General features: G+C 37.2%; 1 protein-coding gene across 1 annotated transcript in view; it reads right to left on the bottom strand.

Annotated features, from left to right (window-relative positions):
- The window catches only part of PARP8 (poly(ADP-ribose) polymerase family member 8), a 119,549-nt gene that overhangs the window by 31,599 nt on the left and 62,526 nt on the right, over positions 1 to 25,424 (bottom strand). The window contains exons 4-14 of the mRNA XM_066181131.1: positions 24,390 to 24,479; positions 22,999 to 23,069; positions 20,543 to 20,620; positions 15,909 to 16,003; positions 13,573 to 13,633; positions 12,438 to 12,528; positions 9,545 to 9,611; positions 8,059 to 8,184; positions 5,360 to 5,924; positions 2,979 to 3,032; positions 2,780 to 2,875 (exon numbers count right to left, since the gene is read on the bottom strand). Of these exons, the coding sequence (XP_066037228.1) occupies positions 2,780 to 2,875; positions 2,979 to 3,032; positions 5,360 to 5,924; positions 8,059 to 8,184; positions 9,545 to 9,611; positions 12,438 to 12,528; positions 13,573 to 13,633; positions 15,909 to 16,003; positions 20,543 to 20,620; positions 22,999 to 23,069; positions 24,390 to 24,479 (1,394 nt within the window). The remainder of the gene's footprint in view (positions 1 to 2,779; positions 2,876 to 2,978; positions 3,033 to 5,359; positions 5,925 to 8,058; positions 8,185 to 9,544; positions 9,612 to 12,437; positions 12,529 to 13,572; positions 13,634 to 15,908; positions 16,004 to 20,542; positions 20,621 to 22,998; positions 23,070 to 24,389; positions 24,480 to 25,424) is intronic.

Genomic DNA, 25,424 nt, shown 5'->3' with positions numbered 1-25,424 from the left:
TACAGTATTAAAAGACTGTAATTGTTGTGTGATGGCAATTGTTGAATTTTTTTAACTGCATTTAAGACAATTAATATACAACACTATACTTCAGGAAAGGCACCAGACAAAAGGGAGGCTTAGAGAATCAAATTTCTCTGTGGCTTCTTTATAAATGCATAAAATTCCATAAAAGATCAGAAAATCAAGGCTATATAGATATTAAAGTAACTTTTCAAGCAGTAAGTTTATTATGCTTTTATAAATTCACAGGTCTTCTTTGCTGTCGAAAAGAAAGGTCCAAAATGTAGAAGGGAAACTCACTATTAAAGAGTACCCACATCTAGACATGAACCTGTGTGCATCTGTGTGGAGGAACTAAACTTTAAAAGGAGAAACTGGTGAATGACTCAGAGCTATTTAGTCCATGACACCTCTTGTGACACAACCTGCTACAGAGAGAGCCTATGCATGTAATGCCTTTGGGATACAGGCATCTCTAGAAAACGACATCTGGACACTCCTGCTAAGCACACCATGGCCAGCCACCCATCATTACAAAATCTGGTGAGGTTACTGTGGTATTCAAAGAGAAAACTCCTCACCAAGGCCAGGGAACCTAAATAAGGCCACACTGCATGTAGCCTTGCCTTAAATGAAAGCTTGCTCCATTCTTGTAACGAAAGTACTCAATTTCTGAGATCTGCTCCTGCAGTGGTGCTCAAGAGAAAATGCTCCTTCTCTTCACATACATTACATAGATACACACATATACAAGTATGCATGTATGTGTATCTGTGTGTGCAGCTGAAGCATGCAAATAAACCCCACAAACTGATTACTTTAAGTTGCCCAGGCCAGAGCTCTCAGTAGAGTGAAGCATAAATTTTCTGAACACACTCTAGGTCAAGTTAATGCTCAATTCAAACTGAGATCCTTTCTCACCTTTTACAGAAATGCAAACTCATCAATGGCTCTACTTTGCATATTGAGTCATTCAAGCATATACAGAGCATGCTGGATTTCTTCCTAGCATCTAATTCTTCTTCCTAGGTTATATAATGACACCCTTTCATTTTTACTAACTTTGTCAGGTTATGCTACTTCATAGGCACTGATGAATGTAAGTTCAGGAGCAAATATGGTTGCAGCTTCTTATGTTGTGAAATGCTGACAAACTCTTAAACAGACAGCTATAAAATGACCCTTCTTTAAACTGAAGATACAAAAGAGTAATTCTGAGAGATTTTAATCTTTATGGTGGGAAAGAAGGAATGAAGTTTTTTTTTTTTTTTTTCATTTAGAGCACATTAACTTTCCATTCTATTTTTTAAAAATAGAATAAATCCTACTGTTTTCTTTGGCCTATGGAAAATAGATAAATTCCAATAACTTAAATAATAATGTTTTTCAAACTTTAATTACTCTTCAAACATTACTGATTTTGTCTTATCTCTTTCTGTCACATACGCATATATATAGCAGTGAATTCAAAGACAAACAGTAAGGAACTGATGCCTTTTTTACAGGCTTCTAATCAGTTTTGGCTACTGATTAATCCATCAGAAAACATTGCTTTTAAAAGATAGATATGAGCTTGAAGAGGCAAAAATAACACTGATTGGATATCCAAAGCTACAGGGGTTTAACCATGACTTAAACCAGTGTTAACTATGAACATATTTGCTTTTTTCAAATCCTACCAGCAGCCCATTAGCACACCCTGCATGCAGTCAGGGTTCCTGGTGCCAGTCAGTGTCATCGGGAATCACACTGAGGTGACTGCTGCTACCAGGTAGAGCAGTAATCCTGAATTTAGTTCCATGGAACTATCATCGACACGATTTGCTTCAGCTTATGTGTAGTTGCTGGCCACATTGTGGAAAAATTGCCTGCTTTCAGACCATTCATTCACTGCAGTTAGTTTTCTACGGCTTTAAACTTTTAAGATTACTCATGTTTCGTTACTGGATGAAGGGCAGGTGAAACAAGAGGATTCTAAACTGCAAGACCAGTCCTAAAGCTAAGAATTGTACTCTGCTAATACACTCTTTCACAAAGCTGCACTGATCCAGCAGCTCCAGGCAGTGCATCTCTCATGACCAATCTTACTCTTTTCCACTGTATGCATTCACCAACAGCATGAGCGAGGCTACAGTGATCAGCAGGCAGAATTCTGTCCCTGGTCATACCAGAATGAAAGGAAGAGCTGCCTAACTGGACAGACTTTGGGAATACTGAGCCACAACAGTGCCCCTAGACTGGGTCACTGCTAGATCAGGCACTTCACAGAGAATCTCCTTCTACTACCTTTTTTTTATCACATTTGAGGATGGCTTATTCCAGCAGCCTGTGAGCAAAACAAGGTCAGAAGAATTTCACAGAGTGCTGGCATTAACACCCATGTATGTAAATACCGTGGTCATGACTTGATAAAAGCTCTGGGATAAAGTGCCCTAAGCTTTCAGAAGACTGGGAAAGCAGCGTAATGCACTTCTTTCTCTGTGTTATCTGGCTGTGACTACTGCAGCACAATAGTGTTCTGTTAAATACACGCCCCTTTACATTTCTGTGTAAAGAGGTAGGATACAAGCCTAATTTCTCTCTCTCTTCCTTGTAAGACTAATTTTTCCCCAAATTTACTGCAAAATCTAGTTAATATGCTTTGTATTTTTGCATCTCAAAAGAGTATTAGGATGAAACTCATCTGAAAAAAATTCAACAGTTTTCCAACAGGTTTGTATGGTCCACAGCTATTTAAAGCACTATAAAATGCACTGTTTACCAGCACACCACTTACCCTCAGCATAGGCCCATTCTGGAACACATGAGGTTCATCACAAACTACACAGTATTCATTCAATACTGGTATCCGCTGCTCAGCAAATTCAATAGTCTGAGAATAATGAAAATGAGAATAACAACATCTGCTTAAAAATAATTAACAGTCAGCTCATGCTCCACAGTGTTTCACAAGTGAATAGGATATGACATCCTACCTGCACAAGAAAGCCACGGTCTCGCACCGGAATGCATTTTGCACCATAATTTTGCTGCAAGGGAAAAGTTGAGGCAACTTCAGTGTTGGCAGGCTAATTATAAGGAAATGGTGAAGTATTTGTAAGTTTTTGCATGTAAATATATAAGCAATTTGCATCTAAAGAGATCTCTCATTTGGGTGAAGCAGGTATCACAAATAATCAATCCTTCTACTGTTTACTGAGTATGGGGTAGGTTTTTAGTATTTCTCTCTAGTTCTTAAATCTAATGAGGGTTTGTATTTCACCATCTGAAAAACTTTAATCTCAAATGAAAACACCACTGCCTTCAGTCCATCCTAATTAACTGATGTTTGGTAACTTCCATTATGTTTTCATTCCATATTGCCTATCCAAATATGGGCTGTATGTTAAGGCTTGAAAGACTACTGTAACTCTCAGTAATGCTGAAAACCTTTTTAATTTACATGAACTAAGACCTCACTTCTGCAAACACCATGCTAACAGATCTTTATGCTCAGATACTACCCAAATTCTTTTTCTTTCAGCACACAGCAACATAAATTAGAAGAAATCTCTGTTACAAAAGTCAGTGAGGTTCAGACTTCCCTCCAGATTGACATCTATTTCAATCAAACCTTGTTTTGAATGGAGTTAGATCAGCTCCATTTACAGTGTTTTGGCAGGTTTTTTTGTTTTGTTTTGGTTTTTTTTTTTTTGGGAGGGGGGTTGGTTTGGTTTTTTTTTTTTTTAATAGGGTTATTTCCTATCATTTCTCTACTGTTTAATTGCTTAACTGCTTTCCATTTTTCTTCTGGGCAACAATCCTACTTGTATTCATATATGAGACACTAATATTTTAGCTGAGAATTGAAGAGAACTCAGTATCTTGATTCATCACTTCTACATTCCACTGACTTCAATTTGCAGTTAGACACCCAGGCTACCCATATATCTGGTGCCTGCATCTAAAATGTGAAATTGACTCCTGATGCCCTTCCACTAGCATCAGTCAAACTACATCTGACCAAGTATGTGATGATCTTCCCTCAAAGTAAGTGCATTGAAGCAATAAATCACGGGTAGTTTTTATAGGCTGCCAAACAGGGTTTGCCTTTCTTCCCTATCTGCTGATAACATCAGTAATGAAACCTAGTCAGCTTTTCATTATCATATAAAAACCAGAGGAGTTTTTCCTATTAGTGTCGGGAGAGAAAAGTCTTTCTATGTTAATACATCCTCTGCTGAATCAGAAAAAAGTGCATCTCTAAACTGCAACAAGCAGAAAGTCTGATGGCTCATCTTAAATTAATTTTGCTGTGCACATGACACAAATCAACCACACAGCATACATATAAATGATCTTACAATAGTGCATCCTTGCCTTTAGATCTGAAGAGTATAGCTTTAGGCTTATTAAACTAAATTACCATGAAACATAGAGAACTTGATGTAATTTCATTATTTAGAATGTACTATTTTAAAAGTATGTATGGCATCTGAAGAATGGTACCTTGCTTCCAAGGTACCACCAGGCAAAGGGAGTGGAGAGAACTATTTTCTAGGCATTTCTCCCCAGATCAAACACAAAAACCAGGCTGTTGCCTTGAAAGACTGCAAACAAACCCACTCTTCCTTCTTTAGTAAAAAAGTCATCTTTCAAGAGGCGTGGGCAGAAGAATTGATTTTGAGAGCTCTTTCTTAAGTGAAGAGTATATGCTATCCTTAGCTTTCCCAACTGATCCTATCTCTGAGGAAAGTATGAGAGTCCAGTTCCTTGCATGGCCTCTGATGTCCCCCAGCACATTTGAAGGTTTAACCCTACACAATTCACAAATGTGCAAGAGGTGAGTGGAACCATGACCGAGTTCATTCCAGTATCAAGATGATGATGGTGATGATTGATGATGATGGCAGATGCTAAGACCAGAAGGAGAGGTGACGTGGCACTCAAACCATCTAATGGACAGTTGCTCCCCCCACGAAGTAAGCAGGGAAATTAGAAAAGTCCCCTGCAACCAACCTGATTTTGCAGCACAGAAGTGCACACTCTCCCTTTTTCCCGCAGGAAGTATACAGGGGAGAAATGGGTGACTCAGTTTTTCCCATGGCCAGCAGCTGTGCATGGAGCTGCATGTCAACATGACACATAAAATCTCTGTTCTGACCCCAGCAAATTCTGATTTTATAACTTAAGTATATCTGTATGCACAGGTGTTTGAATCCTCCTTAAAATGCTGACTTCATTGCTCTTGTCTTCCAGTATATCCAATATTGTCACTTTATATCCTAAGTATTAATGCCTTCACACAAAAAGCATAATAGCACATTTGGAAAATAATAGGAGGAAAATGAACAGAATAAAAAAAAATTTTACGCACAGCAGCTTGTGAAGGTGATGATGAGGATGGTGTTAAGATACCAATAAGCCCTGAGGTAAGAGAGAGCCTCCTGCTCTCTGCCATGGTGGACTCCTTGAAAGGCTCCATTCTGGATGACTTAGGGGCATTGGAGTAAGTCTTGCTGAGCAACTTGTGATTCTTCAATCCATCCAATTCTTCCATTCTAAGGTTACTGGAGTAGGATCTGCTTAAAAGTTTGTGGGGCTTCAAGGTGCTGTTGTGCTCGCATCGAGGATCCCCAGAGCACGACCTGTTTAACACCTTATGGGGCTTTAAAGTGATGCACTCCTCCTGCTTGACAGCTGCAGAGCAAGCACGACTCAGCAGTTTGTGCGATCTCAGAGCCATTGTCTGTTCAGCCCTAGGGTCACTCGACAACGAGCGGCCAAAGGTTCTGTGAGATTTTGTGGCACACACATCCTCTGCCTTCACTGTACTAGAGCAAGTCCTTCTCAGTAGTTTGTGAGTCTTGGAGATGCCATCCTGTTCTGACTTCAGTTTTGATTTATTTTTACCACAGCCGGGTGGAGGATAACTTGGCGACCTTAGAATATAGAAGATGGCAAAGTTGAAGAATAATCAAACTCCTGGACACATCAAGCAACATCACACAGATGTAAACACCTTTAAGTGTCACCTGTCTTTATGTTTTTCACTAGTGATAAATGTAACCCAAACTTTTAAAACATGAACAATTGCATATAAAACATCTTCCAATACCAAAACAAAAAAACTTACTCCTATTTGCACACAAGTTTATCAACCAAAAAAACAATTAACTACTTAAGTAGAAGTTAGAGCTGTAACCTTTAGAGCTTTTTGTAAAGGTCTCTATGTCTCAAAACAAACCAATTATTCAGGAAATCATCTTTGAAATTAAATCCACATCTTATGACACATTTTTCTTATCAAAATCTATCATTTCTGTGTAATGATCATGGCACAATCCCATGAAAGTTATTGTATTCTGGAAACAGCATAACAAATTCTATGTTCAGATGCAATGGAAGTGACAATGAGCAGTGAAACTTGGAAACATTTAGTGAAATTTAATTCAGATGAAAAGGACATTATTTTAAAAACATCGTAATAACTTGGGCACTTTGTGGAAGACAAATTTATACCGTTCTGGTCATAGACAAATTCTAACTCTGTAACACCAGAAATGAGAATGTGAGAGACCTAAATTACAAATGCAGAAAGTAAAGAACAAAAGGTTTTTTATGAAACAACATCCACACAAACTGCAACGTTTCGGTAAGGCTCACATTCACCTGTTCATGCAAAGAACATGTAACAGGTATGCTGAATCATTTTCCTAGGTTTTATAAGCAACACCAATCTTTGGAGTTGATGGGTTGTTTTTTTTGTTTTGGTTTGGTTTGTTTTTTTGGAGTTTTTTTTTTGCATTAAACAGAGAAGTAAAAACCCAAGCAGAGTGGCTGGCAGGTTTCCCCACCCTGTTAGCAAGTGTTGACAGTGGAGGATGCACATGGAGGCTGCTGATTTACTGCAGGCAGCTGGCTCACTATCACCCTCCTGCAAACAGGAGGGAGGAATGGTGCCCTGGGGACAGAGAGGGTCCCTGCATTTGGGCCGAGCCATCTCTGGACTTAAGCTGCCAAACCAGGAGGAGAAAGAACGGGCTGGTTTTGTATGCCCTTTCTGAATAAAAACAAACCCCAAGCTACAGCCCATGCTCGGAAGTAGCATGTTGCACGGTAGGGAATGGATAAGACTTCTACTTAAAACACCATCTTTTTCTCCTCTACCTTTGAACAGACAATCTTTTGTCCTCTTTGACATTCTCTCCTTTTTCAATCTGAGTGATTTCTGTATTCTGTCTCTTTTTCATATTCTGAATGTCAAATGGCAAAATTTGTCAAAAAGAAGGAATGTTCAAAGAAGCATTCAATTCAAATTCAGTAACTGAATCAAAGAGGTGATCTGTCAAGTCTCAATAATCAGGAAAGCACACCGGAGTAAATAGTCACATCCCTGAAAGAGGTAAAATCAGAGCCTGATTCAACATATACTTTCGAATATGAGCAACTGGCAGAAATCGTAATAAATTCAAATTCATTCAAACTATTCATAAACTCTTTCTTACGCTAATGCCTTTTCTCTTTGAAATTCTGTGCCTGCATTTCAGAAGTGGAAAACATTAATGTAGTCAAATACTGGAGAGGGGAGGGTGCTCAGCATCTTCAAAAATCAATCTTTCGTAAATGATTATTCCAGTTTTAGAAAACTATATATACAAACTGCTGTATAAAGAAGAGCTGGACCAACACAGTTTTTTAAAATATACATAACATATGCTATATATATGTATTACTTGTGTATGTATTACTAGTATTTTTTTTCTTGCTATCCAAGTTAAGATAAAATAAAAATACAGACACAAGTTAAAATAAAAAGAATTATTTCCAGTTCTAGATGGAACGTGGCTGTTTCAGAGAATATGGCACTGAAATGCTCTGGCTTCTAATAATCTTAGAAGCTGCAGTAGTACCTACTTCACTCCTGATGTCATACAATGCCAGGACTGAAAGCCCATGAGGTAAGATATAAATAGAGAACTTCTCTGTGGAGAAAAGTCCAGATTTCACCTTGTGAAGTCTGCTGTGGATTTTGAACAGTTTATGGTAATAGCAGCTCATTTTCCTTGCTATTACCTGCGCAATGTAGAAAAGATGTGCAGAGGGGATTTCACCTTTTTGTCAGACACCTTTTTATTGTGCGTACAGTTAGATTTTTCTTTACTGTTCTTCCATTGTTGTGTAACAAATGTCTGCATGATTCTGCAAATTAAGATAAAAAAGAAAGGTTTTCTTATCCCAGACAGAACATACTCATTTCAATACTATGGTCTCAGTGGTCACCATGCAGATGACAATGCAATGTTCTCACTCTACAGCTGGTTTTCTGTCACATATATGGATTAATGATTGGATGCTCCAGGTCCTCAAAAAACCTTTTTTTTTCCACATAGAACAAAGCTAACATGGGACTCTTAATGAGAATACAATCTGTGTAAAGAGCCACTGCAACTGCAAAACTTTTGCAGACTATACCTTTCATGGAGATCTAGAGACAAATTGAGTCAAGGGCAACAAATCCAGCTACAGGGGTCTGCCTCTCACACGACCACAGGCTACTGCATCTGCATGGCTAAGCAGAACCTTGTTCTCTGACCCTAATCTGGCAGTGGGGGTCTTAATAGTGATAAAAGCTGAATTTGGTGTGAAGAATAAATATCCCATTGCCACAGCCATGAGGAACCACTGGGCTCAATGGGTATTTTTATTCCTGCTCAGTTTTGAACTGTGCAGATATGTTCTTGAAAATCTCATATGGGAACCTTCAGTAATTACCTGGTGCAAAAAATCAGACAGGGTAAATAGTAAAACATTTTAAGAGACTATTAATTTGGGGGGAGTGTTTCTTTCTTGCTTTTTTCTCCTTTAAGGTCATGTATCATAGAGATTTTAATAACTTCCTTCAGTTCTAAGATTATGAAAATGTTGTGTTGAATTTCTTAAAAAATTAAATAGGATGTTTTTTTCCTTCAGGGGTTTCTCAATGTTTTAATGGTGAGATACTAAAGCCTATATACTTAAAAATTTATTACATATACAAAAGCATACGCAAAGAGATGGCTCAGCAAAATTGTATTAAAATGAGTTGTACTATGACCACATGAAACTGCCAGTTTTTTTGACTATTCTTCCATCTTGTCCTCAAAACATGGATGGCCTAATTACTGTGGTATATCCTAAAGGCAACCATGAAAGCATAGCATTCTCAGGGTATGCATGAAGCTCAAAAACACTCCCATTTCAGAGGCTTCATCATCTAAGCAGAACCATGAAATTGAACATTCCTAGACACAGTCTTTAACACTTTTATAGCATGCTTCCTAAAAGGCATGAAAGTGACAGAAAACCCTGGCAAGTAACACAAATCAAGTTCACATCAACAGCTGTCAAACCCAAATATAAAATGGCAAATATTGACTTTAATTTAAAGAAAAATAACTTCAAGATACTTTGATCCAACCACCAATCTGACAACATGAATTTTATTCTACTTGACATGGTCCAGAAACTAAAGAGTGTACTATTTGCCTAAAAACAGGTGTTTTCACTTTTCTAGACTTACTTTTTCAGCTGATGTCCCAGCCCAAACCTTTCCTTAGTAGAGATCTGAAATACATCCACAGTTGGCACTAGGGAAAAAGGATATTTTGTTGATATATGAACTTACAGCAGTAATGACAAACTCGTGACCACATAAGTCTTACTTAAGTACCCTCTTCTGAGTGGACCTTGACTACAGACAATTAAATTGGAGCAACGGCAAGAGTGGACATGCCATCTAAGCATATTAAGAAAGGATTGGTCTTTTTTGGAATATCAGCCAATATAACTTACAATTTTACAAATGGAATTCTCCCAAATGTATCTCTTCCCATCCATTTTATTTACAAAACTGTATCTTTTTTTTACATATACACTATGCTAGTAGCAAGCAACAGCAGATCAAATACATCTGGACTGGCAGTTTATCTCTCCTAATACTTTAAATTTTTTTCCCAATAGTCTATGTATAGAGTTCCTGTGGCTACAAAGAAAGCCGAGAATGAAACTGAATTCATTAGTATCTGGATTTTGTTCCTGAGGGTGTTTTAATACAAGATCCAAACCATCATCTAAGTGCCTGATATGTGAATTCCGGTGGCCAAGGCTTACCCTGAAATTTCCTCAAGGCCTGTCCTAACACTGATACATTCATATTCATGTCAGAAATTGCAAATGTACAGAGTAAAGGATGGAAATTAGCTAGTGGCATTACTAAAATCCTTCAATAACATTTGCTAGATAGAAGTGGCAGATGGAACCTAGTACTTGTTGAGAGAGCCCCAGGTCCTCAAGGCAGGACAGCAGCCAAAGCATATTACAAGCACGAACAGACTGCCTACTTTATATTGCATAAGGTGATAATGACTAAAGTAAAATAAAGTAAAATAAAAAAGAAATTAAAACAAAAAATCTGGGGTTTCTTTAGATTTTATTAGAAATGGTAAATCAGTATTTTGATGTTTTTCTGACCACTCAGAAAGACAGATTTTATTCAAAATATCAAAGTTTCTACTTTAATTTTGCTTTAATAGATTAAATTTGATAAGAAAATAAAAAAATACCTAACTTGACCATGCAATTTAACTTAGTTCAAAGGTCAGTAGTTACTCTTCTTTAATGTTATTTTCCAAATAACACCAAACATAAACTCATCTTTTAAACACAAACTGATGACTTTTTTCAAAAGGGATGAATGATTTCATTAAGTATAACAATATCTTTGGATTGTCAGATTTCAGACACACTGCAGGGGGCTGGTGGGATGGGAAGTATTTTAAGTATCATCATACCTACAGCTAGCAATCTTAAAATCTGACATCTAGACCAAAATTTTTGTCTAGGCTCTACATTCAGAGGAGACAAGCCAATACCTCCACTGGCTGATTCATCCTCTCTAAGACAGGTTTCTAAGGCACGAAGGACAAACTGCCCACACAGACACTACTGAGACAAGTCATTAACTAGAAGAACTATCTAAAATCAGTATATTACACAACTACAGGATGGTGCTCATATCCCCCACTGTGCTTTGGAATGTGTTCCTGTTTCTCAAGCAACAGAATGTAGTACAGGAGAGAAAGATACAGCATAAAATTCTGGCCCAGTGTTCTCAAGAAAACAGAAGAGGAATTCACAGAATTAACACAAAAGATGGTGGATCTCACTGTGCTTTGCTAGTAAGGGAAGAGACATGGCTGCAACAGCAGCTGAGCTCATGAAACCAAGGTCAGTAAAGCTCTTGCCAGTGGCCCTGCTCCTGCCTCTCTCAGAGCTCAGACACTCCCACAAACAGTCAGCTGCTGCACTGAGAACGGTTTCCCACCTTAACCTTGTCAGTGATGCAGAATATATATTCTTGCCACTTCTCATTTCTCACTGCTTGCTGCTCTACACACTTCACCTTCTCTTATGTGCTGCATTTCTTCATTTTTTAAATTACATTTTGATAGAAATGTTCTGAATACTAATGCTGCTTCCTGCTATTGCAAATGCGTATTTTAAGAATTGTATATTAACAAAAACGATTGAAGTAATTAAGCACAGATGAAAAGACCAAAGTCAAGGGGAAAAAAGGATTGGTATAATGAAATGCTTATTTGAATGAACAGAATTTAGCTTATAGTTAGAATCGTCAGACAACATATCCTACAGAAATAGCTCATTGGGACAGATTTTGCTAAACAGGACTGGAAATACCTATTCATTTTCCAGAGGCAGAATTCTCCCACAGATAAAAGCCTGAAATGATAGCCTGTACTGCAAGTCTCCAAGGCTAAGCAAGTTATTTTCCAAACTGACTCTGACTTGCACTGTAAAAATATATCTAAAGTTGACTCTCACATATGAATGCTTCCAAATCTTCAAAATCAGTTGATTCTTCATGAGTTTGACTGTTTTTCTCTCATGAGGAAACTTTACTCACTTAAAAATTCTTTCAAATCTTAAGATTTCCAGAATTCACATACTCATATAGATACCATAAGCTGAAAGGGCAATTACCATGGCCTGGCTCTTTAAAGTTGAATGAACAAAGGCATGTTAATGTGCTGCACAGGCCTGGGTATGTCTTCATTATCAATCATATCTCATCTGTGCAGATTATGTTTGATTTCAAAAATGAGGAAAATCTTTACTCCTTAACCCTGTTTCCTAGGGAAAGTAGTTGCATCTCAAAGGATATCAGGAAAACAAGTTCCCATAATCAACCCATGAAAGTTTAAATTAGATGCCTGTGTCAGTAGGAAGGGCCTAGCCATGCAAATACATGTAAGCCTAATTTCAAATCAATAGGGCTCCTCTCAGCAGTAGAACTGAGCACATGCAGGGTCAAAGATTTGGTAGTGAGTAAGTGTCTACCCCATGGCTCACATGGACATCACATGAGGCACAAAAAGAAGACACAGTTGACCAACCTGGACCATTTAGGTACTGTGTAAGTGAACAGTGCAGCCGCACTATTATAGGCTCTGTGCGAATCACATCCCAAGCCACAGCAATTTCCTCCTAGTTTAAGACAAAAAGAAAACAGGAGGCATCATTAGCCATCATGAGGAACTACCGCTTTTTGTTAGTCTACCTTAGGGCTGCTAAAGACACCATCCATCCATTTACCCAGTTGTTTAGCATCTACTCCAACATTACACTTTAGATTCAGGACAAATTATGGCACATCAATGCCTGCTGAAGAACAGTGTCAGACTGCCTCCAGTTCTTGACTGAGCTCATTTAAACCAAGCAGAGATTTATACACAACTCTGCACATACAGTAGAGGCAGACACATTCCTATCTACCAACAGGTACTGCTTCAAAGCTGAGAAGCAAAGGAACAAAAAAAGACAAAATAGAAATTAGCCCCATAACTAAGGGCTAAGGAAACTTCTGCTCCTTAAAACTGGTCTAAATAATTCAAGCTATGATCAGATTTTCTTAAAATTTTAATAAAGGTCAATAACTCTCTTATGTGCTGTGTGGACCTGAAAAGGCAACATATCTATGCAGAAGCTAATCATGACCTTAAAAATTCTCATTTTTCTTCTTTATATAGAGGCCAGGAAGTTGCTGTACAGATGAGGTTAGGTAGTGTGAAGCTGAATGACAGCACAACAGCTAGAGAAGCCATGCTGCCAGTCAACAAACAGCACCACTGTCCCTTTGCCAGTCAAGCTTTTCTCAAATCAGTGTACAGGAGCACTCCTGACAAAATTCCCTTCAGGACTGTGAGAAGTACTTTCACCTGACTCATATCCAGGCTAACATAAAAATAACAGTGTTTCACATATATTTATTTAAACATTTAGCACTCACAAAAAATGTTTGGAAGGAAATACACATGCGGCAAATAAAAGCCTAACACAGCACTTTGACAGTGTGGCCACAAAAGGAAAGAAAACCTTTCTACCGTGTATCAATCAATAATGTGACACCCACTTGTGAAGATCAAGTCTCCAAAAAAGGAAAGTATCAGTGGCTCTCTAGAAAGTCTGATGTGTAGAGAAATTAAATGGGTATTAATGTTCATTATGTAATTCAACAATTAGATTACTTACATCAAGAAAGCTAACATCAATATGTAGATCAATATCTACATCATCAATGGCTCCATATTCCCTGAAAGCAAATAATTACATTACATTAGAGCTCTTTAAGAAACTCCTCAATCCAGAAGTACTTAGAACATGGAAGATTTTATAAAGGATTATCTTATCTGCAAAATCAGAATAGTTATAAAATACACATTTACATAGATTGGATCAATATTCCCAGTGGGTGACTGTCTGCTGTACTTAAAAGCTTTTTTCAGAGGATCTTGCTTAAGCAGGCTAAATCTTTTCTACTAATTCCCCCAAAATCTCTCCATTGCTGCTGTGTATTTCTGTCTCACGTGAACAAAGAAAAAGTAATTGTCACATGTTGCTCCCATTTATGACACAAGAAAACCCTTGTTAATTTTCAAAAGTATTTCTGGTTAACAGCCAGTAACCTAAGAATGGGCTTCAGATAAACCACGGAAGACAAATACAACATAGCCTGGAGAATGGCATGTTATACCTGGAGGATTGCTTCATACATTCAAGCATTTGCTTGTCAAAAAATAAAGACTGCCCTGTAATAAAAATTAGTTTTAACTGTGACATTTCCATAATCACTGAAATCTTTTTGCCCCCATCCCACTATTCTACTATCCTAGAAGATGTATTTTGGACATGTAATGCTAACTCTAGTTTTAATTTCCCAAGCTGACATGAGGAGTAAATCATGTTTTATTCCAACACCTGCATCTTATGATCTGCTGTCTACAATGGCTTCATCAACATATCTTGATTTTGAAGCTTTCAGAGGTCCTCTGCCTATAAATGAATCAGGAATGTAAAGAGATAGGGGAGAATTTGGATCAGCTGGATGGATCACTTTCTCAGGCTTTTGTGGCCAGATTTCTAAAGGCAGTGGTGAAAAGCATACAGTTACAGAAACTTCACTTTTACATGTAAAACTGACTCTTGACAGCAAGAGATTACTGAAAGGAGGGTCAACTGTCTAGGAAATATGCCTCTCAGTGGATACCCGTGTCAGACCAAACTCTCTCTTCTCTTCTACAAGAAGTGGAGCTGCACAAGGATGAAAATGAATGCTTAAAACTGTGTCATGTATTTCCAATATAAATAGAAAATAGAGTGCAATAGAGTGGATAAAGCATTGAAGTTTTATGCATGCCAAAAGCAGCCACAGATGCCAGTTTCCACTGCAGTGAGGTCAAGGGGATCACAGTGTTTCCAGTGAAACAGCTGATTCAATAAACTACATGCATTTCGATTTTCGAAAGGTTACATATAATGCTTCCATTTTAGGTGCTTGAAGCAATTTCATAGTTACCAGTTTAGCAAATAAACATTTATCCATTTCCTAAACCTATACACAGCTATTCAGATTTCAATTCCCCAGATTCTTGAAGTGTTATAAATTTCCATTTAATTTGAAAAGGCATAGTACACCATAGCTGTAGGTATGCTCTCTCTTCTTCTGATTTGGTTTGTATGGCAACTTTGATATTTTCCTTGTATTACATCTGACAAGTCTGTTACATCTTCCCTACCTGTTATTTTTATGGAATTATTAAGATTATATTGATGGAAAATGAAGTTATAAAATACCTGAGGGATATTAAAATTTATATACTGCACTGATATGCACTATGGCAGAATCACGCACATTCATATATGCCCAACAGAATATGTGCGTAATTACTCTTAGCAATTCACATCTGACCAAGATTCCACTACTTCCCTGTGTAGGATACTTTAGATTCCCACAATTTGAAAACTTCCTTAATCTCTGATCAAACCCTAGCCTCTTACTGTCTTTCTCATGATGACAGAACAGAGTATTTGATAATTCTACCTACAAACAGCTTTATTAAAGAAGAAAAACTGTATTGCGTCTTCTTCCTCTCTTTTTGTCCTAAACTAGACAAACCCAATTTCCTCAGTTGTTCCCTAGGGAGAGTATTTATTAAATCTCTTATCATTCCACTTGTTCACCTCCAGGGCAAAATACAGAATATGACAGAAGAAGAGTTTAACATGGGTTTAAAGAAATGTTGTATAGTAATTTACAACAAAACACAACTGCCTGAATAGAACTGCAAAAGACAATCATGTTTTAGAACAGGGCTGTTCACAGCACAGCTACTTGTAACCATATTGAACCACAAAAGAACCCTCCAAAACCCAGCACTGATGCTGGTTTGCAGTGCTCCCTCCTTTTATCACACAACATGTAGGAATTACCAGAAAAGACTTGTGCTTTGGCAGCTAGGGAAGGTCCATATAGAATTCAAAGTCCAAAACATTAAAGGTTCCACAATACAGAAAGGCCAATGTCATACCTGAGAGATACTGCATTAGGTCCATAGATCTCTCTCACTGCTGTTAAATCAGCCTCCAGCTGCGGGTGCTTGTGAAGTTCTCCATCATAGCTAACCTGTTAGGGAAAGAAAAGTATCTTGAGAGTTCTGTACTTCATTTCTGGCACCTGATTTAGACTCTTCAAAGTTCTCTCAGTAAAATACATTGCATTAAGTATCCTTAATGTCACACTCAGAAGGGACAAGTTGAAGCCCTCAGGCCACCTCATCTGCTAAAGTAGTAGGATTTTCAAAGCAGGCACCTCTGCATGAAGTGTTTTGAGGGTTCTCTTCCTGTTTGTGGGAAGAGAAGCTGCAAAGGACTCATCCATGTGTCCTATTTGGTCCCAGGTTTTTTTCTGGGACACTTGTGTATTTTAAAAATCTTAAGTAGGGTAAGAACCAGATGTTCCCAGTCCTGTCATCCTAGTCCAATCACTACAGCACAATGGTTTGCTCACTCTTGTTTGTTGTCACACTCTCATATATCTAGACTCAGAATGGCTTGGGTACAAGAGAAGCATGAAACTATTCTCTATACCCAGCACCCCAGCATCTAAATTGAATTTTCAGCCTACTCACTGGCTGCATTCTGCCCACCAGTGCAATAATATGAGATGAAAAAAAAAAATTTAAAAGAACACTTTCCCTTGTTAAGTATTACACCAGAGAAGGCGTAAAAAAGTAAACATCTAGACACCAACCCCCTTGTATTTTTCAAAATCTACAAGAAAAATGGAAAAAGTTATGTTTGTGCTTACACTAAAAAGCAAAACCTGTGAGCTGGTTTGATTGGACTGTATGAAGTCAAAATAATTAATATCCTCCTATCTTCTATAAGGTCCAAAATACCTCTTTGGGCATAAAGAGGCATAGATAAAAATCTATTCACCATCTGTCTATTATTACCTTCTTCTCATGCAAAATGATCCTGATTATGTGAACCTAAATCCATGTTTTTACAACAATTAGAATGACAGTAATTCCACAGAAGTCAACAAACTTCCTAGATTTGAACAGACTTAGAAATGAGTGTAGGATCTTGTCTGTAGCTTTGACAAGAGAGCAAAGCAGCAGAATGTAATTTATCCCTTTAGACCCACACAACTATATGACCTTATGCAGGAATCCTGCAGAGAATTACGGTTATTGCAGAGCCACATCCAACTGCAGTACTGCTTCCTCCATTTGTACACCCAAATACGTAGGAAACCAGTGCTATGATGCTTTCAGCTCTGATACTTAGGAGATGTGCTTTTTAATTTAATTTCAATAGTATTAAAATAATAATCAGATTATCACTTTTTTTATATTTGAAAATCAGCAGAGGGTAATTTGATTAGACTTAGACCCAGAATTCTTTAAATATAAGGCACAGAATTCATCAGCATGGCATGGACATGTATTTTTCAGAGATATCAGTGATATTCACAGCCAGAAGGTTATTAAAAAAGTATCATTTCTTTGTTTGGGCAGGCATGTCAAAACAATTTTCCAAGTAGAAGAGCACAGGAAGAAAATCGTTATTGCAATTTTTTTCACTTTAGGTAGGGGGAAACCAATCCTTTTTACATGCTCATTACTCATAGAAGAATTCTTTAAAGATGCGTAAATAATTGTGTCCAGCTTCCAAAGAAAGCACAGCAATCATTTCACAAATTGCAGCTGTGGTGCACTTGCCACCTTTGTTGGTCCTAAACCAGATTTTTAAATTAGTCTTATGTTTCAATAATAGTAAAATACAAAAGGAACATTATGCAGAACACTACGCTGCCCAACATAATGTTTTTTCTTATATATTTTCTCACGGTAAGAGGCTACAAACTCAAAAAGGAACTAAAGCAGTGCTCTGGCAAATTTTAAGACCACAGTATTGTACTTCCCACCCCTGAATTAGTGCCACAGACATATTGATGTACTCAGAGGAGGCTGTCAGAGTTTTGTATTTCTGCATTTTCAAGTATGTCTTGTAGCTGAAGCACAAGAGACATGCAGAGAGAGAGCCAAAGGCAGTAGCATTTCTGTTTTCATCTCCCGTTCTTATTTGCAAATGTAGAAGATAGAGATTCAAAGCAAGATGCAGAAAAAGTGAATATAAAAGCTAAAAAATCTGATAACTTTGTTATGACTGAAAGGTCTATGTTTAGAAAGTCCTAATCTGAGACCTTTATTCAGATTGACAAAAGGTTGCTTTTTAAAAGGAGATGAAGCGATTTACAAACCTAAATCCCACTGAAAATCGATAAGTCTTAGACTATTGAACCACTTAGCTACTTTAAAATATTTATCCATTTAATCCTTACGGAGGATTACAAGCAGGTGCCTAGGGAGTGAATACAAACATTTAATTTACAAGCAAAAGGTTGCATCTTCTTTACGCTGCCCATCAAATGCCATTTCTTATCTTCCATGGGCTTTGTTTCATCAGCAGCAGCTCTCTTGTCTTTCCAGCTGTAGCCACTTAAAAATACTAAGAATTATCCTTGACCTCCATCCTTCCCAACTCTATTGCACACAATTACACTGGCATCTCTTCCCTCTATTTGTTAAAGTCAGTTTTTCTGTCCCCTCTCTCTGTGGCCAGAGCAGACACTTGTCTCAAATGAAGGAGCCCACCTTGCTTGTTCCCCACATATATGGTCAAACCTTTTGTGTCCCCAATACACTTGGTGCTCTCCTGACAACTCCTACAAACACTCTGCTTGATAAAGGATTATTCTTTTTTGTCTTTCAAGGGAGTTTGACCATTACCTGATTTCCTATTTATTTTGTGAGTCCTCAGTATTATTTTTTAACTCTGGATGTCTTCATTAGACTTTTGTCTTTTTGACCATGAAATTTTAAAATTTTTCCCTCTTTTTAAATACACTTTCTGTGATGTCTCCTTTTCTCTTCCTGTTCACCGTATTTTGTTTATGGATATTCTATATTCAAGACAATATTTTATTTTTATTCCAGACTTGATCTTGTTTGCCAGTTACTATTCCTTCATTTAAATGTATTACCTCATAGAGAAGAAAATGAAATATAATCTAATTTCCACTTTAATATAAGGCACTTAAATTCTAACCAGTCTTGTCTATCACACAGCTCTTTTACGCCTTGCAAAATGATGTACAAAATCTATGTTTGCATCTCACATGCAGTGTTAATATTTATTAATTCATTTGGGCACTGCCAGGCATCCTCTACCAAATGTATCTGCCCTGGTTCAAGAAATAAACACTCCCAGCTGTTTTCTGCCTTTTCCTTCACCTTGAGGTTACTGCCCTTTCTTCAGAGTTGAAAAATGAAGTGAGTACACGCGACTCATCACCACAGGACAAGATCAGAAGCTTTTTCCTCTCAGGCAGATTAAAATAAAACACTGCTCTTTGCATTGAATTATGTGTATGGTCCTCCCCAGCTCTCCCCAGCATGGGGCTGTAGGAGTCGGCAGCTGAAGGGAGGCAATGCCTGCAGTTATTTCTAAAGCAAACATGAGTCAATTCCCCATGTTACCTATTTCAGACAATGAAAATACACTATTTCAGTTCCAGTTTCAATATAACTTTTAACAGCTTTTCAGGGGCATGGGGTGGTTTGTTTGTTTGTTTGTGGATTTTTGTTGGTTTGGGTTTTGTTCTTTCTTATTGTAAAGTACCTCAACATGAATTCTGTATGCTAACCCCACCACCCTGTTGGCTCTGCAAGAGGAGAGGCTCAGCAATGTCCTGTCCCTCAGCATCCCACGCTCCCTGCATGGACCCACCCTGCTGGCACTGCTTGCCTGCTCCTGCAGCCTTGGCTCTGCACCCAGGGCACGGATGGCTCCAGCCTCAGGGCTGAGGCAAGGGACAAACTTCATAAACAGCAATTCGCTAAAATGTTCATTGAAACAAACAGTTCTAATAACCTAAGTGAGGGATGATTCCTTGGGGCAACACTGAGGCTAAAAAATAAGAGAAATCTGAATAAATAGACCAGCAGCATGAAGTACATTGCAAAAGAAAAAGGCATGAAAAGATTTTGTTTCCCAATACACAAGAGAATGTAAGAATTAATTCTGCTTAGAGAACAAGAAGAAAAGACACAGAGCAGTACAATCATCTAAAATATGCAGCATTTTTCAAGGTGAATTTTACTCTAGAGCTCAGAAAAAGAATGGACTATTGCCTAGACCAAGATTGTTTTGTAATAACGATTTTCACTATAAAAATGCAGTGTTCTTTACTTTAAAAAATGGCAATTCTCCAGAAGGAAACAGATTTGGATCCCGTCTGACTTCCCATTTGTATTAATAATGGGGTATGCTTTACAGAGTCAGTAATCTGTTTCCTGGAAGTAAGCAACTTAGCTTCTATTTCCAAGCTTTTTGAAGGGTATTAGCTTTTTCCATATTTATAGCTTTGGAAAAGTAAGCAAAGTAATCTTATTTTGAATATGTTATAATTTGAACAAACACATTCAATATTTGTACCATAAAATGCTATGTATATATACACACACATGCCACTCTACTCAACACTGAAAAAAACATAAGAAATTAAATATTATTATAAATTTGCAATGGAAAGAACATAAGAACTTTCAAATATTATTTTCTTGGAACTTGTGCAAAAAATTTTCTGCATTACCTGTCCTCCATAATAAAATTCCTCAGAGTCATTATCTCCTTCAGAGTCTTCTTCAACTGTGCTGCTGTGCCGTGATTCCTTAATGGAAAAGAAAAGTTAACAATTATAAAAGTAATACGTTGACCTTGCATGTGTAGCTCTAAATGTAACTACAGGAATGATGCTTTTACAAATAAGCTCATACCATCCTTTCTTAAGAGATATTTTAGTATAATTTTACCAGAGGACTCATTTTAAGAATGATGAAATACCACATGAAAAAAGCACCTAATACAGGGTACATAAAAACACCTTGAATATATGTTGGCAAAATAATACTTGTGGGGTTACAAACACAGCATGGTATTTTAAAGAACTGGATAATTCAGCAGACTTTGTGGGGCTACTTCACTCTGTGCTTTTGCTAATCAAAGCATAACTTTCCCATCAAGATTGGTTCTGGACATGATCTTTTGGTGATAGATCTTTTGGTGCGTCAGCAACCTATAACAATTTTATTTTACTTTATTCTCGTAATTAAACCCTAATAGTTCCAGGAAACAATCCAAGTCCACACATGGAATATCTAATGTTTCCTTCTGTGAAAAACTGACACTCTGCTGCTTAATTATTATTTTTAACAAAAGTTCCATCCTGGTGCCAGGAAAGTTTCAAACTTAATTTTCTGAGTACCACTGCTCTGAGACAGTGAAAAGTAAGGATTAGAAAGTCTTATGCTTACCTAAGTAAAACCTGCTCCAAACAGGCTGCTTTGTGAATAATATCATCAAGTAAACTGAACTGATCCTGGTACTGACTACAACTCAGCGTGAGTTGAAATGTTATATTCTGTTTCCCACTACTGGAACCTTTACTTATATAATTGCTTGAGAGAGTAATTCTTGTGTCCCACAATGCATGTGTTATTTCTATGCCCTATGCTGACTAGTAGCCCCTAAAGAACACCTGGTAAAATCATCATTCTTCACTTCAACCTGAATATAATGGATTAACCCCTTTTTTCTTATTTGTCAGACATGTCATAATGGAATAGAAATCAGAAATATGAACCAAAAATTAGCAGTTACCCCTAAATTCCACAGCCATAAATGTCAGTACACTTATCACCAATTCCTATGGTCATACATTGTAATCCCATTATACCTCTGCCTCTAAATTCCTGCTCTATTCACTGTAGGTATATATATAGTGCAAAAGTGTATTTATCCAATCTCATGGCAATTTCTGGCAAGGCATAAAAATAATTACTGCTTCTACTTCATTGAAAAGAAATAAAGTAACTTTAGTCTTCTTTTTTTTACAGTAAAATTACTCCAGAGGGAAGTCTGTTTCAAAATAGAAATCAACTAAGCAAAAATTCCACACAAAACTCTCACATTAGAATAGTGACAAACCTGTCATATCCTAACCCAGTCTTGAACTGTCTAGCCAACAGAAATCATCCATGTTAAGAGACTTTTCATAAAGGGGTCTTTTTTTTCAGTATTTTCACATTTAAGTACCTGATTCAACTAGGAAAAAAAATACAAGCTCAAACTCAACCCCAGAGAACCTAACTATATTTTAGGCTTTTAAGAAAATGGGTATATTCTTCTCACACTTGTTTTTCTTATGTTCACAGAGCACTGAATACAATGACAAGGCTGTAGAAGGAAAGTATTTTCAGTGCAGTTTTTCAGACTAAATGACATTTCATATACTTAAAAAACCGATACACATAGCATCTAGGCATGCTTACCTCCCCTTTCCAGGAGAAGAAACTCAGCACCCACCCTTACCAAAGGAAGACTTTAAGCCACACACCTTAAGTCCTGACAATGCTCAATCTCTTGCCTGAGGCAGGAGCTATGTGGCATCTTCTTTGAGGCCATGACACTGTCAAGCACCAAGAGTAGATTTCACCTTAGTGCCACTTCTCTCTTAACCAGTCTCAGCAAGACTGGTAAGAGACCTGTGCCAGAGGCATGGGGCAAATACCACTGTGCCTGGAAGACTCTGATGCTCAAGACCCTGCCTACAGTGAGAAGATTCCTGCAGAGGTCTAGAGTCTGCAGTGGGATTGCTGCAGGTTATATGAAGAAGCAGCGAGTAGGAAGTAACTGAGACGAGGTCTTATGTGCCAGAGTAGGTTAAAAGGTGATGGAATCACTATCTACTTTTTCAGGAGAGCTGTATATTTAGGGCCAACAGGGTCTATAACACTGTTGAACACAAAATGAAACACCACAAACATATTTCCTAGGATAGGAGGAGAATCTCCATCCCAACTAAGTGAATCACTGGTTAATCCATTTATGAAACCCAGAGAAATATGGTTACATTTTAAAACATGTAAATATGCACAGACTGAGTAAGCACGCTTCGATAGGAAGCCCATGATAAACATTCATATTCTATTATTTTCTTTTGCTTCTTAAAATAATTTCTGTTAAAATATGCATACAAGAAATACGTACCTCTCCATTCTCCCTCTGTAATTTTGACTTTATGGATAAACAATAGTTGACATCACTGGTTTTTCTTAATTCTTAAAAAAAAAAAAAAAAAAAAAAAGGAAAAAAAGGAACATATGTGTGGAAAAACATGTGAAATAGTTTTGCATAGGCAGACTTGGAATTCCCAGTTACAGCAGTAGAGCAAATAAGGAAAAAAAGGTTACATACATGAAATGCATCAAAGAGTTTACAATGCAACAGTCTAAAATTAGGAAGCCCCTACTTCCCAGAAGACTTTTTAAAGTGTGAATTTAACTCAGCTGATCCATCTAAGACATTTATTTTTCCCAATTTGTGATTTACAATTTATTGTAATTCATTAATTCCATATAATTTATAAAAGAATGAAAAATCAACCCCCCAGGAAAATAAAATCTTATATATAAAAGATAGGTTTTTACTCTATTGTAAATTACAGGCTTAATTTCTTTTCAAAGTAAAGAAATATTTGCAAGTAAAATTTATCAGAAACATCTGATGATAACAGTAAGATTTTGTTTGTGTGTCACTGCAATAACTTCAGTAACATTACTCTTGATTTACATCTGTATAAATGAGATAGAGACTGAAGATCATACTGGTCCCCCAGTCCAATTCAAAATCATTCTATGTTATGCAAAAACATGCCCTAAAGAATTATAGTAATAATAAAAAATTACAAAGTCAAGTGTTGCTATCTGAAGAACTGCCAGAATTAAGAGTGTTCTGTGCAGTTTCTTTTGCAGCCTGAAATAATCAGAGAATTTTTCTGCTAAAATCTAAAATGCCTACATGGAGAGTCCACAGATCTTTATAAAATACTGTATAAATGTGCCTGTATGTCTGAGAAGCATACCCTTTCATTTATCAAGTATTTCTTGAAAATAAGGAAATTAATTACAATGAGAGGGCCCCAAAATCATTGGGGAAAAAACAAATCATTTCTCTATAGTTGAATTTGGTGAAACAGCTGAATCATTTCCTGAAAAAATTCACCAGAGGCAGTGGTAGTTTCATCTGCAGTAGTGAAGATTTAGTGAAGTTCTGAGCAAGTGAATATGAAAACTCCTAACTGGAAAGTATTAAGCACCTCTAGCTGTATTCAAGGAGAATTGCTCTAGCACAGGCTGCAAGACATTAAAAGAAAAAAATACATTCTGTACACAGTTGTGGTGATCCCCAAAAGAAATATTTTAATTCCTTCTATTCTGAAATGTAGAACAATTTACTAGATCAGAGACCAACAAGACCAGAGAAAATAGCAAACTGTACTGCTGAACACTTTAACATCATATCTCCCTCAAAGTACAGACAATATCTTATCTTTCCTCCAAAATTATGAACTTGATAAAACTCTCCGGACATAGGATTACCTGTAGCAATTTGGTGGAAAATTACTGGAATTGGCTCTGTTGTAACTAACACATCTTCATCGTTATCAGAACTGGAAACGTAAGTATTATCTACGAAAGAAAAACACTTTGCATGAAGTACCATTATGCTTTGTCAGCCCCTTCCAATGTTTCCTGTCCCAGACTTGTACCAAAAGGAATCACTCCCCAGATGCTTAGAGAAGCTGAGCACTATCACCTTCCTGATGTGTTTGGCTACTTTCCCTTGAAATTGTTAACAAAAATATTACAACTATGGGAGATTCAGACCCAAACTTTATAAAGCAAAACCATGGACTTTTATGTCATGGCTTTTGTGAATCACACCAAGCACTGCTCTGAACCAACCCACAAGGCTTAGAGTGGCCAACCTTTCCCAAAATTAATACTTGTTCTATATTTTTTGCTATGTCTGACACCAAAACCCATGCTAGATCTGATATGCAGAGTGAAAGCTGCACTGAGAGCTGGGTGTTAACTGCCAATTATGCAAAATACCTGTGCCTCATTTTGCCTAGTTACATAAAGGTTATTTGAAGTGTCTTCTAATCAGTGAATAACCTTTCTTCTGCCTGATTCAGGGAGAAAAGAAATCCCTCCCACTTAACAAAACAATGATATGTATGAGTATATATTATAACTCTATTTCACCAAATTTTCTTTTAAAATGTAGGGATTAGACTAAGGAGCGTGTCTATTGAGTTTTGGGAGTTTTTTTGCTTTGGTTTCTTTTATTGCTTTCCAACTAAATGTTTACTAACAAAAACCAAGAAGCAGCAGGGTTTTCTGGACTATCTGCAGGAGCTAATTTTGCATGTATTGCTTATGAAAGTAATGATACTTAGTTTTCTAATGATTTGGGCTGAATTGAAACCTATGCTCTAGAGCAGAAAGGCTGACAATTAAGATAATCACAGATGAAGTGACAAATAAGAGAACTGAAAGAAAGACTTATGTATTATAGTTTTGAACACTTTGATCCCACATCAGCAACATGCATGAAATCACATGCAATTT

This window comes from Chamaea fasciata, unplaced genomic scaffold, assembly GCF_029207755.1.
Source record: "Chamaea fasciata isolate MVZ Bird 193981 ecotype frontalis unplaced genomic scaffold, bChaFas1.0.hap1 SCAF_4, whole genome shotgun sequence".
Taxonomy (NCBI): Eukaryota; Metazoa; Chordata; class Aves; order Passeriformes; family Sylviidae; genus Chamaea; species Chamaea fasciata.
Note: the sequence above shows the minus strand (reverse complement) of the source record. Positions and strands in the feature narration are given on the sequence as shown.